Genomic DNA, 14,955 nt, shown 5'->3' on the forward strand with positions numbered 1-14,955 from the left:
TTTGCATATAACTTTAATGCAGATAGATATATAGGGCGATAACATGGCCTGCAACTGATTTTGCATCATATTTGAATAATCTCAGACTTCTTTGCAACTCTTGAACGAGCTTTTGTTCTTTCTTGATCTCTGGCAGGGGTATCAAGCATATGATCCATGGGCTGGACCCCCTGCAGGGCTCATTTGTGGCCTGCAAGCAACTAGGTCTCTCCTGCTTCCTTCCCCTGGGCTGCTACCACTGTGTCTTTCTCCCTTCTCCCTGAATCAAGTGGGGAGAGATAAAAAGCCAGGCGTCCCTTCCCTTTATTGGCTGAGGTCTCCTCCACCTCCTCCTCCTTTAGGGGGGAGGGAGGAAAGAGCAGAGTCCTGTGAAACCATAAGGCCAACAAAGTTTTATTCCAGGTATAAGTGGATTGATTTAAATATTTTATTTATTATATATGAAAAACTAAAATATGAACTTGTTCAGTAAACTGATGTGAGATTCATTCTGCATTTGCAAGTAAATTACAAAAAAGTACAGTATTTTAGGAGTGGTCCCACTTCCAAAAGCTTGAGAACCAGCAGTCTAGGGACCCTGTATACCATAGCAGTGCTGCAAGCCAATGTGAACAATTTTAAAGCATTTATAGCTGGCCTCTCCTAATAGCTCAATGCAGTTATTGCATGGAGTAAGTAAATAAATATATAAAAAGTTTGAGATTCTGGACCATATGATGTTTTCACACTTAAAAAAAAATAATTTATGGACTGAGTAAATAAATAATAAATATGTGGGGGGAAATAAAATGCCTTACATACATCCCTGGAAAAGCACACACATGGGACAATTATTCAGGATTTTCTTTGTGCCTTCTGTCTCCTTGTTTCCACAGTCAGTGAGATCTGTTGCTGCTGATGCAGTCTGCAAATGGAAGAGGAGAAAAGAGAATGTCTACTTTATTTCCTGTTATCTTTGAGCCTCCTTGTCTGGTGGCACATTTTGCTTTGGAGGTTCTCCTGATCCTCAGGGATAAACTGCTGGCTGCTTGGGGGAGGTGGAAGGTAGGAAAAGAGCAGCTCCACCAACACCTTCTGTTAGCTTTTCCACGGGATCCAACTTAGAACACACAGCAAAATCCCAGATACCTTATTTGTTTTGCTTTTGAATCACTTGACTAATGTAAGATGTTGTGCTGTTTGTACTTGGAAATTGCATTTCCCTTAACCAGGAAGTTTTGGTGAAATTGCAGAAATTTACTTCTTCCTATTCTTTTTCTTTCTCTAGGTATTTACACATTTGGACTTTTTGCAACAGATATATTTGTAAATGCAGGACAAGTAGTAACTGGGAATCTTGCACCACATTTTCTTGCACTTTGCAAACCCAACTACACTGCTCTTGGATGCCAACAGTTTACACAATTCATCAGTGGTGCAGAAGCATGCTCTGGAAACCCAGATCTGATAATGAAAGCCAGAAAAACATTTCCATCCAAAGATGCAGCTCTGAGCATATATGCAGCGACATATCTGGCCGTAAGTAAATCAGACTTCCTAATTTGGTGATGTTTTGTTTATTGAACTTTTCCATTCAGTTATATTTTATCTCAGTACAAACTTGCAGCATATCACAGGTTTGCATTTGTTACAATGCAATACAATTCAGTCCAATGCAATACAATCCCCTGTGTGTTTGTATCAGGCTAAATGTGATAAGGGGATCTGTATTGTGTGTTCACTTAAATCACCTCCAGCATCTGCACACTGAATCTTCATATTTGCACAGTGGCCCTTATTATTATTTGTTTAAATTCCTGCCCATTTGGTTTATTTCTGTACACCAATGGTGATTAGGCAGCCAGTTAATCAATGGCTGCTTGGAACATCATTGTGTATATTCACAAGAACAGGGTACTTGCAGCCATCAGGGCTGGCCCTCCTGCCAGGCAAACTAGGCAGCTGCCTAGGGTACCGGGAGGGTAGGGTCGCAAAATTGGACTCCTCACCCCCCCTCCTGGTGTCCCAGGCAAGCACCTAGTTTGCCTTTCTCCCTAGCCCCCCACCACAACCGCTGCCTCTCCATTCCCTTCCCTCCCTTTGCCTCCCCCTCTGTGGCTCCATGCCTCTCCCCTCCGCCACATTTCCATGCCTCCCCACGCCTCCCTGCCATGCCTCCTCCTTCTCCCTCCTTTTGGACCCTTTCCCACCCCCCAGTGCCAATTTCAATGCTGGAACCGGCTCTAGCGCCATGTTCTGGCTCTCTAAAGCCCCCCCCTCCCCAGCCGAACACTGGAATCGTGGGTAAAACCATGTCACAGGGCCGGGTTACACTCACCATCTCTCAGCCTGGAATAGCTTCCTGAAAGGGAGACCCCTGCTGCCACTGACTCCTCCCCACTTCCTGGATGGGAGAGGAGGCATGGGGGGGTGGGATGGTGAGGGAGGAGGAGGAGGTGCAGTGGGGAGGTACGGGGGGCACATGGCCACGGCGGGGAATGGGGAGGCACGGGGGGCGCCAGGCAGCAAGTCTGCTTAGGGCCCCATGAGGCATCAAGATGCCCCTGGCAGCCATCACCTTCCTTGGAGGTTTTTAAACAGAGGCTAGATGGCCATCTGACAGAAATGAAGATCCTGTGAATTTAGGGGGAGGTGTTTGTGAGTTTCCTGCATTGTGCAAGGGGTTGGACTAGATGACCCTTGAGATCCCTTCCAACCCTATGATTCTGTGATAATCACAAACAGACTTGGATTAGCTGGGTGTGTACTTCTGATCTCTTGGTATGAAAATTTTCCTGTATACTCAGCCATGGGGAAAGAGCAATGAGCTCTGTCTCCTCTTGCTTTTGAAATACAAAGATTAAAAATATTGCATCATTCAGCTAAGTTTGGGTATGGGCAAGAGAAAGGAACTCTTTCTATCGTCCATTTTGTAATGAAGACATTAAAATATTGCTTCTGTCCTTACCCAGTTTGGAAGAATGGAAGGAAAAATGAGCTTTTTCTCACCTGTTTGCAGTGTAGAGGTCAAAAGTATTGCTTCTTTCTCTGTCCAGTTTGGAAGGAAGGTGAGGGGAAAGGAGCTCTTTCCCTTTTGCAGTGCAGAGATCAAAAGCATTGCTTCTGGCCCAGTCTTGCCCAGGGAAGGGAGGAGAAAAGAGCTCTCTTTAATTTCCTTTTGCAACTTCTCCCTGAGAGGCAAGGTGGATTCCAACCAACTCCCAGCTGATCCTCCTGATCAGATGTGAGATAGCTTCTGACTGGTAGGCCTCTGCATACTTGTTTGGCTTGTTTGAGTTGCTTAAAGAGTCAATGTGGTGTAGTGACATAATGGTTAAGAGTGTCGAACTAGTATTTTGGAAGATCCAGGTATGAATGCCCCACTCATGCCATGGAAGCTTGCTGGTTGACTTTGGGCCAGTCATACTCTCAGCCTAATGTACCTCATAGGGTTGTTAATTGCAGCTTGTGAATTCATGGCTTTGGTGAATATGCCCTAAAGCCCTATGTAATGCTTCCTCTGTAAACATTTGAACAAAATTCTAAAACAATGGTGGAAGTACTGTGTTATGCTTCTGACATGGTTGATAATATCGCCTCCAGTTTAGACACCTTAACCATTGCATTTCACAAGATGAAAATCAACAGGGGTCAATCCTACAGATCCATTCTGCTGAGAGTAGAACTTTTTTTTCTAGTGAGGGGAGCCTTCTACCGATGCAAGTTTATTTTTATGGTACCTGTGCAATGCATCCGTTTCTTCAAGAAACTGTGTAAGCATCCCCCTCAGAGGAGGAAGCATTTAGAAGACTTTTGAATTTTCTTGCCCTAGAGCTGTCCTTTGCTGGTCCCTAGGCCTAGGGTGCCTCCTCCATCATCCTTTCAAAAACTGCCAACAGCTGCTCCTGTTTTCAAATGTGTATGCATCGCAGGGACCACTGACAACAGCCATTTACATTTTCCACTTCTTCCTTTGACCAAAATTTAATTCTTACACCTTTCTTGGGAGATGAACATAATGTTTCTCCACTGATTTCTTTGATGCCCCCTTTTACTTTTCTTTCTAAAAGGAGAAAGGATGATTGCCTGACTTAAATCGAGTTTGATTAGTAACAACACACACATCATACTTAATTTACTCATCTTCTCCTGTGTGTCTGTGGGTGAATTGGTTATTCAGATAGACTGGAATCATTAACAACAATACCTAAAGAGAAGTCTGTGGGAGTTATTTGATGTCAGCTTGCATTTGTCCTGCAATAAGCAAATGCATGGTTTATCCCATCAAAGAGAATTTCCCTCTGGGTGCCCCATTAATAGCTGTGCTGGGCGACTAGAGGGCAACACAGCTGATTTCATGTTATTGTGACAAGTTTCTGCTAGCCTGGTTTTATGTGGTGTCTCAGCCATAAAAGCCTTATGCATGAGCGGGGTGGGGGGAGGCCTTGGGAAGGTGACCTGACAAAAGTAACATTGACATCAGTAGGTCATACAAACAGGCAGAAAAAACATTATCAAAATATCAGGACTCTGGCATATACTCCATTGAGGTTTTAGGTTGAAAGCTGTACATCTGAATTATATGCCAGATAACTGATAAAGGCAAGAAATAGTAAATTTCAGACCAAACTGCATGCCTGGATTTTGAGTTACCATACCTTTTCCATTAATTATCTCCAAATTATGGCAATGAACATGGACATATTAGTTTATTTATTTATTCTTTATTTCTAGCCTGACCTCCCTTGCACAGCAGGGCTTACTTTTTTGAGTAAGTTAGCTTTGTTTAATTATTATTACTTTTAAATTTAAATTTGCGCTGTGAGAATGCAGAGAGCAGATTGCATAGCGGAATTTGTGTTGCTGCATAGGAGACAAAGTTCACAGAGGCTTTTATTTTAGTAAACGAATAGGGAGTCCTTTTTTATAAGGAACTCCATTTTAAACAGAATAAAGTAGAGATAGTATTCTAAACTAAGTAGCTAAACAAGGATGGATGGAGTTGCAGGGAAGCATGTCATGCTGTCATGGATGCAAGATGGAGAAGAGATAGAGAGGAGGCATTAGCTGGAAGGAAGGAAGATTCCCTTGAGAGCAGCAATCTACACAGAGAGACAGCAGCAGAGCAGTAGAAAAGGAAGGGTGCACAGGTCCTGACCCACCTGTCTCTCTGATGTCTGAGGTTAAGAGACAGCACAGAATCCTTCACTTCTGAATTGTACCACTCTGAAGGCTCAGAGCAGAAAACTACCATGTCAAAGCAAATATTTTTTGTTTCATCAAATGTTAAAGTTAAACATCGGCTAAAAACATATTACAGGCTACATAAGAACATGAAAGTAGCTATCCTGAATCAGGCTAATCGCCCACCTAGTTCAGCATCCTGTTTCCATCACTGGCCAGTCAGATGCCACCTGGATTCCCACAAGCAGTTCCCATAGGCAGCAATCCTTATCTGCTGGTTGCTTTCCAACACTTCACCAACAGAGACATTCTGCCTGCGATCCTGGATTTCCTATTCCTCTGCCTGACCCATGATAGCTAAGAGAATCCAAACCATTTCAGATTGCTAACTATCAGCCTGATTCAGAGATAGCTGCATGGCTCTTAATGGTAAGGAAATTATCAGACTTAACTGGCCCAGTTAATGGAATGGGATACGTATTCCTATCTACATTACAAGTCAGCTGGGAAGGTGTAACTTCATCTGTGGTGTGATGATTGTTTGTGGTACAGATGCTTCCTCACACACATGCAGTCCTTACAGATCTTTTTCACTGTGCCTGTTGGATACCGTATAGGCTTGTGCACATGAGACAGCTCTTCCTTAGACACTGGCATCTTGCTGAATCAGGCTATACGTATAGGCCACAGACTCTGTCCAGTATGCCAGGGCTCTGTCCTCCCAAAAGATTTTCTTTTCAGCTTTAGAAGCAATGCAATGTGAGTAAACTACCACAGGTCACGGGAGTATGGCCACAGGGAAAAGCCATGGCAGACCAAATATAATCTTTGGTCCCAACATTGCATATCTCTGGTGTGAAGACTGGTGACCAACTAGTGGGCCATAGTCTGTATGTACCCCTCTTCCAGTTTGGTGTAGTGGTTAAGTGTGTGGACGCTTACCGGGTTTGATTCCCCACTCCTCCACTTGCACCTGCTGGAATGGCCATGGGTTAACCATAGCTCTGGCAGAGGTTGTCCTTGAAAGGGCAGCTGCTGTGAGAGCCCTCTCAGCCCCACCCACCTCGCAGGGTTTCTGTTGTAGGGGGAGAAGATATGGGAGATTGTAAGCTGCTCTGAGTCTCTGATTCAGAGAGAAGGGTGGGGTATAAATTTGCATTTCTTCTTCTTCCATCACCAAAGCAACTTTGTGTTAACATCCCCTCCCTTGACTTCCTAACAACCTTTAAACAAGGTGTGGTGAAAGTTATAACATAGTTTCACTGAGGGGGAAAAATATTTTTTGAAAATTTCCATAAGAGTCAGATAGGTCCTTTGGATTTCTGAAATTCCTCCTAGGAGAGCAAAACACCGCCACCAACAACAACACACACACACATGTAGCAATTTCCCCTTAAAAGTAAAACTCTAAGCAGTCATGTGACTTGAACCTCTATATACAGCTGAAGAGTGGCTTAGATCATGTAAATATTAAGTAGGTTGCATTTGATTTATCCCCAGAACACAGCCCACAAATCGAACTGCTTTTAATCTTTGTCAAGCCATTTTCCTCATAGTCAACAGCTTTGTGCTGCTACTTATTTAAGAAATAATCGTATGACAGAAACATTTTCTTTTCTGAGCTCAAGGACAAATAAGAATTAAAAATGAGTCAGATGTAACAAGCAGACTTTGTTGTATATTCTGGTATGGTCCAAATCCTTTTCACAAAATCTCAGCTGTATGCCAGCTGGAAGTATTAAGATGTGGAGGGGGAAATCTTGAGTCCTTTCCCACATGGTGTATCATCTACTTTTAAAGATAGATGACTTACATAAAACCTCCATAAACATTGTTTTATGCTTTCAAAAATGTAATTATTCAGTCTTTTACTTCACTCTTCAGTGCTTGTCAAACTTCAGTTTTATGTCATTACTAGTATTAAAGAAAATTATTTGTAGAAAAGAAAATATCAATACTCTCCTAAGGCTTTGCTCAAATGATCATTTTAATAAGGCCTGTACATGGGTACCAAGATCTGTATTTTAATGTCTGGCTTGAACAATGGGATAATGCTATGGTAGCAGTGATGATAGAACTGAGCAGGAGGTAGGTGGGGTGTGGGGATATCCAAAACCACTGCACTGGCCCACTGGCAATCCACTGGGGAGGACTTGAGAACCAATATTAACTGCAGATGTGTACAGTGTACCTAGTTACATCCTTCTGTTACATTGTTATCCCACCCTTCCTACAGAGGGTTTAATACAGCATGCATGATTCTCCCATCCTCATTTTATCCTCAAAACAGTCTTGTGATGAAGGTCAGGCTGAGCAAATGAGTTTCTAAGGGTCACCCACAAGCTTCATGGTAGAGTAGGGAGTGAAACACAGATCCTAGCCCAATACTCTTTGTCACAGCACCACACCAGCTCTCTCTTCTGAGCTTTGGACCAAGCAATGAGATAATGGTCCTGTTGGGCTGCTGATGGTTGGTGGTCAGAACTGAACAACAAAGGAGCAAAGTATTTGACAGAAGCTGTGAAATTTATTGTTTACTTGCTGTTTCCTCACTGTATCTTGTGTTTCTTGTCAGGACACAGTGGGGTAATCTTTTGGTAAGCTGCTCTGAGGAGAGGTGGGATGTTGTAAATAAATACACCCCTGTGGTGCAACTGTGCCCCTTCTCTTCAGACTGAGAGGAGCAACTAATAATACATTTTATGGAGATCTGTTCCTGCTAATTGTCCCCAGGGTCGCTTCAAGCTTTTAAATATATCAGCATATTGTTTTTATTAACAATAAGATCTTCTTCGTGGTCTCTGTGCCTCACACTCATGGGATAGTGCGCCTGCGCCGATCCCCGAATCGGTATCTGAAAAAGCCCGGGATTTTTCCGCGCTCGGCGCCAACGAGCATGCGCAGGCGACCCACTGCGCATGCCCACCAGCGCCCGCGCGGCAATCCCGCCAGTTCCTTTCTGACCGCTGCGCTGAGAGGTTTACCTTTCCGTTTTCCCCGGTCGGTGAGAAGTTTTTGGCTTCGCCTTTTCTTCTTGTTAGCCCGTTTAATATTGTTGTTTAGTAGTTAGTTGTAGTTTATAGTTGTTAGTTAGTTAGTTAAAAAAAAAAAAAAAAAGCGTTTTGTGTTCGTCAGGCTACGGCCCTTCGGGGCGCTTCGCCCGCGCTTTTCCCCCGCTCTTCTTTTTCTCGCTCAGATTGTTCTGGGGAGTTTTTTTGCGGCTACTTTCTATGGAAAGTCGCTGGGGGTTTTTCAAACGCTGCCGTGCGTGTGGGAAGAAGATCGCCCCTCCAGACGGTCATTCCCTCTGCCTACTGTGCCTGGGAGAGGCCCACCGAGTAGACGCGTGCCCGCATTGTCTCCGCTTTTCGAAGCAGACGAGAAAGAACCGGGCGGCTCGTTTATCGGCGGCACTGATCGAATCGGCGCTTAGACCCCATCGACCGATGGAGGCATCGGCACCGAAGTCGTCCGAAACCCCGGCACTGGAGCTCGCATCGGCCGATGCGGCTCCGATACTGACTCTGGACTTGCCGGAAGAGCGGGGCTCCACTAAACGTCCCCTCGAGGGCACGGTGGATATGCCTGCTAAAAAGCGCCAGGAGGATTCGGGGACCCGACCTCCGAAAAAGGCGAAGTCGAAGGAGAAGCGAAAGCGACCCCGCACTCCTTCCCCATCGGGCGGTACGTCGGCATCGACGTCGACAAAACCCCCGAAAAAACCTCGGACGCCTCCGCGCCGTAGCCCAGCTGACCAGCAGCGCCTGTCGGCGTCGGAACAAGAGCCGGAAATCGACTTGACCCAGCGGTCTTCGTCTTCGGGCTCCCGTCGTCGCTCCGAAAGCGGATCGACCTCGGAGGTTGACGCGTCGGCACCGGTGATCGATCCACCATTCAAGCCCCGAGTCAGGCGAGAAACTTTCTACCCTCCTCAACGCTTCCCGATACCATCGTGGGAGCAACGCAGGTGGCAGCCTCCCTACTCCCGGTTCGAGACCTGTCGTTGGTACCCGGACGACTACCCCGATTGGGAGCAGGCATCCCAATTTTCATCGGTCTCGAGGGTTTCCCATCGGTCCCGAAAGGCTTCTGCGTCGGCATCGGTTCCCCCGGATCGACAGCTGGTTCCGGTAGATGCGGATCGAAGAACACCAATCCTTCCACCGCGAGAGTCGACCCCGATGCTCTCGGAGCACTCTACACACAGAGACTCCTCGTCGTCGGAATCGGAGAGTGAAGTCCAGGGACTGGAGCCTTCACCGGGTTCCCAGACGGCCGAGGATCTTCCGATCTCACCGTCGGAGGATCTGAAGTCCTATGGGGACCTTGTGAAGCGGATTGCTGCCACCCTCAAGCTGCCTGTAACGCAACCAGAGCCTGTAGTGGACGACAACGTGTTCGATATAATGCAACGGAACACATCCACTGCGGTGGCTCTGCCAGTGACCAAGGTGATCCTTCAAGTGGTCAAGGAGCCTTGGGCACGACCCTCCTCGACGCCAGTCTCATCCAAACGACTGGACCATATGTATAGGGTCCAGGAGCCCGGGGCTGAATTTTTGTTCACCCATCCGCGCCCGAACTCGGTGGTAGTTTCCTCCTCTTCAAAGGCAAGGAAGGTCCACTCCTCCCCACCGGACAAAGAAGGGCGGAAGATCGATGGAATGGGCCGCAAGGTCTACTCCGCGGGGGCACTCGGCATAAAGGTGTCTAACTATGCCGCCTGCATGGCTAGATATCAGTATGCCATGTGGGAACAACTTTCCCCCTTCCTTTCCTCTTTAACCGAGGACAAGAGAGCTGCTGCAACCAGGCTACAGAAAGAAGGTCTCGCTGTGGCCAGACAACAACTGGCCGCAGCAAAACATATGGTGGAAGCTTCAGCCAAACAGATCACGTCTGCAGTCTGTATCCGACGGCACTCCTGGCTCAGGTCTACCACGCTCCACCAGGACACTAAGACCTTCATTGAGGATCTGCCATTCGAGGGTGACGGGCTCTTCAGTACAACGACTGACTCGGCCCTCCAGGAGTTCGACAAGAGCGTTAAGACATCTAAGAACTTGGGTGTCCAATCTGCTGCTAAGGCTTCCAAATCCAAGCAATGGTCCAAACCCTGGACCAAAAAGCCTTACCAGAAGTTCTCCCCAGAGCAGTGGCGTCCTCGCCCTGCCCAATCCGAACGATCACCCTACTCAGGCAACGGCAGGAACCGTTACGGGTCACAACCGCCCAGCAAGTCGAAGGGGGCTCGCTCCCAGAAGCAGGGGGTTTGACTTCTTCCAAGCACGCGTCATCGCCCCCATTGGGAATTCATCCATCCGCCTACGCCCTTTCCTACCGGCCTGGGAGTTGATCTCCACAGACAGGTGGGCTCTGTCCATCATAGAAGAGGGCTACAAAATAGAGTTTGTTCAGACCCCGAACCAGTCCGTGGTAGTCACCACTCCCCCTTCCCCACCTCTGCTGGCGGAGGTGAACAACCTCCTACAGAAACAAGCCATAGAGGTAGTTCCACCGGAGGCCAGGACGGGAGGCTTCTACTCCCGGTATTTTCTGGTCCCCAAAAGGGACGGAGGCCTAAGGCCTATCATGGACCTTCGGAGTCTGAACAAATTTATTCTGTACCAGAAGTTCAGAATGGCTACGCTGCAAACAATCCTGCCCCTCATCAATCAGGGAGACTGGATGGCGACTCTGGACCTCAAGGATGCTTATTTTCATGTCAGCATCCATCCAGCGTTCAGGCGTTTTCTACGGTTTGCAGTGGGTGCTCGTCACTTCCAATTCAGGGCCCTGCCGTTTGGACTGTCTACTGCTCCTCGGGTGTTCACGAAGCTGATGAGTGTGGTGGCTGCCCATCTTCGTCTGCAGGGAGTCGTTGTCTTTCCATACATCGACGATTGGCTTCTTGTGGCGAAGTCGAGGGAGAGTCTAGCAACCCACATCGCTATCACTCTGCGTCTTCTTGGCACCCTGGGCCTGCAAGTCAACCTGGAAAAGTCCCATCTCACTCCTTCAAAGACAGTTCAATTCATAGGGGCTCTGTTGGACACTCAACAACATCGAGCATTCCTCCCTTCGCAGAGAGCGAAGGACATTATCACTCTGGTACAGCTACTTCAAAGGCGGCAGTGGGGCACGGCTCAGCAGCTTCAGCGGATGCTGGGGCTGATGGCCGCGACGACAAGCGTGCTACGTTTCGCAAGACTGCACATGAGAGGCCTACAGATATGGTTCTTGCGCCATTTTCGACCTCTCAGGGACTCACCTCGGAAGAGGTTCACCATTCCACCCGGGACTCTCCGCTCCCTGCAATGGTGGGGAACAGAGAGCAATATCCGTCAAGGGGCCCCTTTTCATCTGCCGACCCCTACAGTAACCATCGCTACCGATGCCTCCATGTGGGGGTGGGGAGCCCACCTGGAAGAGCTATGTGTGGGGGGCAAGTGGCCACCGAAACTGAGCCGGTGCCACATAAACTATCTGGAACTGCTAGCAGTTCACTTTGCCCTTCGATCGTTCCGCCCGCTGCTGGTGGGACAGACTGTGGCATTGCTTACGGACAACACCACTGCCCTGTGTTATATAAACCGACAGGGGGGGACAGTGTCTCGCAGGCTATGCTCGCTGGCGATGGACCTCTGGGAGGAGTGCCTCCAGTGGGACATTTTTGTAAAAGCTACACATCTGCCGGGGGTCCTCAACATACAGGCGGACTCGCTCAGCAGGGGTGGAGCCTCCCCTCACGAATGGGAACTGCATTGGAGGTTCCTAGAGCCGGTGTTCCAACTTTGGGGCTACCCACAGTTGGACGCTTTCGCCACAGCGCAGAACAAGAAGTGCCCATTGTTCTGTGCCAGGGGAGGTGCGGATCCGGCTTCCTTGGGAGACGGACTTCTACTTCAGTGGGAGGGCTGGTTCCTGTACATGTTCCCGCCCTTACCTCTGCTAACGAGGGTGGTCCACAAATTAGTGCAGGAGAAGCCACGTTGCATCCTGGTGACCCCGTGGTGGCCCCGTCAGAGCTGGTTTTCGATCCTGCTCCAGCAGTCGAAGGGGACCTTTTACCAGTTCCCGGCAGAACCGGACCTGTTGTCGGCCCAGGGAGGGCACGTGTTCCATCACAACGTGCCGCACCTGAAGCTGACAGCGTGGTTCATCGACCACTAGACTTTTCCACCAGGGTTCAGCAAGTGCTCCAGAGTAGCAGGAAACCTTCCACCCGTGCCTCTTACGAGAGGAAGTGGAAAAGGTTTAGTGACTTTGTGGCTGACTCTCCAATGTCACCTGACACTGTGGGGCTGCCCACAGTTTTTGAGTTTCTTTTGTCCTTGGTGGATGAGGGGCTGGTATTCTCATCCATTAAGGTCTATTTAGCAGCTATTTCTGCTTTTCATGGTTCAGTTGAGGGTTACTCCGTCTTTGCTCACCCGCAGTCCAAGAGATTTATGAAGGGGTTGTTCCGCCTTCATCCCCCGTCTAGATCCCCTCCACAGCTGTGGGACTTGACTCTGGTTCTGGACAAGTTGACTCGTCGTCCCTTTGAGCCTATGGCGACATGTTCCCTGCAACTTTTGTCTTGGAAGACTGCATTTTTAGTTGCCATAACTTCGGCACGTCGTGCGGGGGAGCTCACAGCGATGCGTTGTGACTACCCATACCTTGCCTTTAGGGAGGCTGGGGTCTCTCTGGCTCCAGACATTACTTTTCTCCCGAAGGTGGTTTCCCAGTTTCACCTTAACTTAGAAGTTTGGTTGCCCACCTTTTACCCTAGTCCTTCCTCGGATGAGGAACGCAGACTGCACGCGTTAGATGTTAAGCGTGCCCTCCTGTTTTATTTGAATCGTTCACGGGGTTTTCGTAAGGACAATCAACTTTTTGTTTCCTACTCTGCCCCAAAGTTAGGGTCCAAAATTTCCTCTCAGAGACTGTCCAAATGGCTTACTGAGACGATCAAACTTTGTTATTTGTTGGCTAAGAAGCCTTTGCCTGGACCTGTTCGTGGACACTCCACAAGGGCGATGGCCACGTCGGTGGCATTCCTGAAGGGGGTGTCCCTTTCCGATGTCTGCAAGGCGGCTACCTGGTCTTCTCCGCATGCCTTCATGAAGCACTACGCGCTGGACGTGCATGCTCAGCAGAGGACTCGGTTGGGAGCTGCGGTGTTGCAAGCTGTTTCTTCAGGCTGACCGTCTTCCCGCCTCCAGGTATGCTTTGCTTGCTAATCTCCCATGAGTGTGAGGCACAGAGACCACGAAGAAGATAGACAGGTTGCTTACCTGTAACTGTAGATCTTCGAGTGGTCATCTGTGCATTCACACTACCCGCCCTCCTTCCCCGCTGCTGACGGTCTCTCTTCAGTAAGGGGCTTTCAGCGGTCAGGGAGGAACTGGCGGGATTGCCGCGCGGGCGCTGGTGGGCATGCGCAGTGGGTCGCCTGCGCATGCTCGTTGGCGCCGAGCGCGGAAAAATCCCGGGCTTTTTCAGATACCGATTCGGGGATCGGCGCAGGCGCACTATCCCATGAGTGTGAATGCACAGATGACCACTCGAAGATCTACAGTTACAGGTAAGCAACCTGTCTTTCTCTCTCCTTGCCACTTGTTAGTGTGGGTGGCTGCTGCTATGGCAACTTTGACTGTCTCCCCTGTTGGATGTGCAGGCTTCTACCAACAGTTTTTTTGTTGCCTATACAAAGCAACATTTTATGGTTATTTTACACAGTTGCTTTTTTTTAACCATCAGTTTTTGCCAGAAAGGTGGAAGTGTTGTAGAGTTTTATGGGATTCTATATAAGCCTTCCTAAGTTGAAGCCATACTGTGTGTTCCAAATCAGTTTCATTCACAGTGTTTGTTTATTTTTAATTACATTATTTATAGTCTTCTTTTCTCACTTGGAGTCACAGTGGATGATACGCAGTCAGTAATATCAACAGGATGGGATATTCAATAAACAATACAATAGGATTGGTGTTGTAGAAGCAACCAGAAATCTAAAGACAACTGAAGTGCAGCATAAGTGCTATCATGACACATTTAGTGATGCAAAAATTATTGGTGGTTGGACCCTAGTTTCAACAGGCTAAGCACACTAGTATAGTCCACAGTCCCTAATAATTTATCTGAGTACCATTGTAAATCATTTAGTACAGTGCCACTCTGTTGCCTGTGTTGAAAATCTATGAAACATGACTGCTGCATGCTTTCCTCCAAGTGCAGGAGTTCTTATTGTTATGACTAGTGGCAAACAGCAAGGCTCCTTGACCCTGCTGACTAGTTATCTATTAAGTATCATCAGGGGCTGTGATTCTGGAGATGAGCAGAAGGTATGCCACTAATTGGGTTTCACTGTTGAGTAGTTGATCTTTTGCCCTTTGAGTCTGGTTGTGTAGGGACTTGAACACCTCCTTCTTCATCTTACTTATGTATGAGACACTGTGAGGCAATTTGGACGGCAGTTTCATCAATACAATAATGATACTCTCTTCTCCCTTGGTTCCAGATGGTGCAGTCTTTCAGCTCTCCTCCCCAGCTTCTCGGTATGCAGCTGGGTGATGAATGGCTGGTGGTTGAATGTCAGTGCAAACAAGAGGGAGGTGGCCCCATAGGAAACCATTACAGGAAATGCCATCATGGGTACTGCTTATAAATAGGACTGTACATTTAAGACAGATAGATATGTCTTATTTAATTAGGGGGGTTACCCTCTTAATTCTTTGCTATTTGCAGCTACAACAGAAAGGAATGCCGTTTTTATACAGCATGCAATCATGAAAATATTTTTCTTTC

General features: G+C 47.7%; 1 protein-coding gene across 2 annotated transcripts in view; it reads left to right on the forward strand.

The window, feature by feature from the left end:
• Positions 1-14,955, forward strand: part of PLPPR5 (phospholipid phosphatase related 5) — a 104,395-nt gene that overhangs the window by 43,932 nt on the left and 45,508 nt on the right. For both annotated transcript variants that reach the window (XM_060232207.1, XM_060232208.1), the window contains exon 3: positions 1,268-1,518. In XM_060232207.1, coding sequence (XP_060088190.1) covers positions 1,268-1,518 — 251 coding nt within the window. The remainder of the gene's footprint in view (positions 1-1,267; positions 1,519-14,955) is intronic.

The sequence above is a fragment of the Heteronotia binoei genome, chromosome 2 (genome assembly GCF_032191835.1).
Source record: "Heteronotia binoei isolate CCM8104 ecotype False Entrance Well chromosome 2, APGP_CSIRO_Hbin_v1, whole genome shotgun sequence".
Taxonomy (NCBI): domain Eukaryota; kingdom Metazoa; phylum Chordata; class Lepidosauria; order Squamata; family Gekkonidae; genus Heteronotia; species Heteronotia binoei.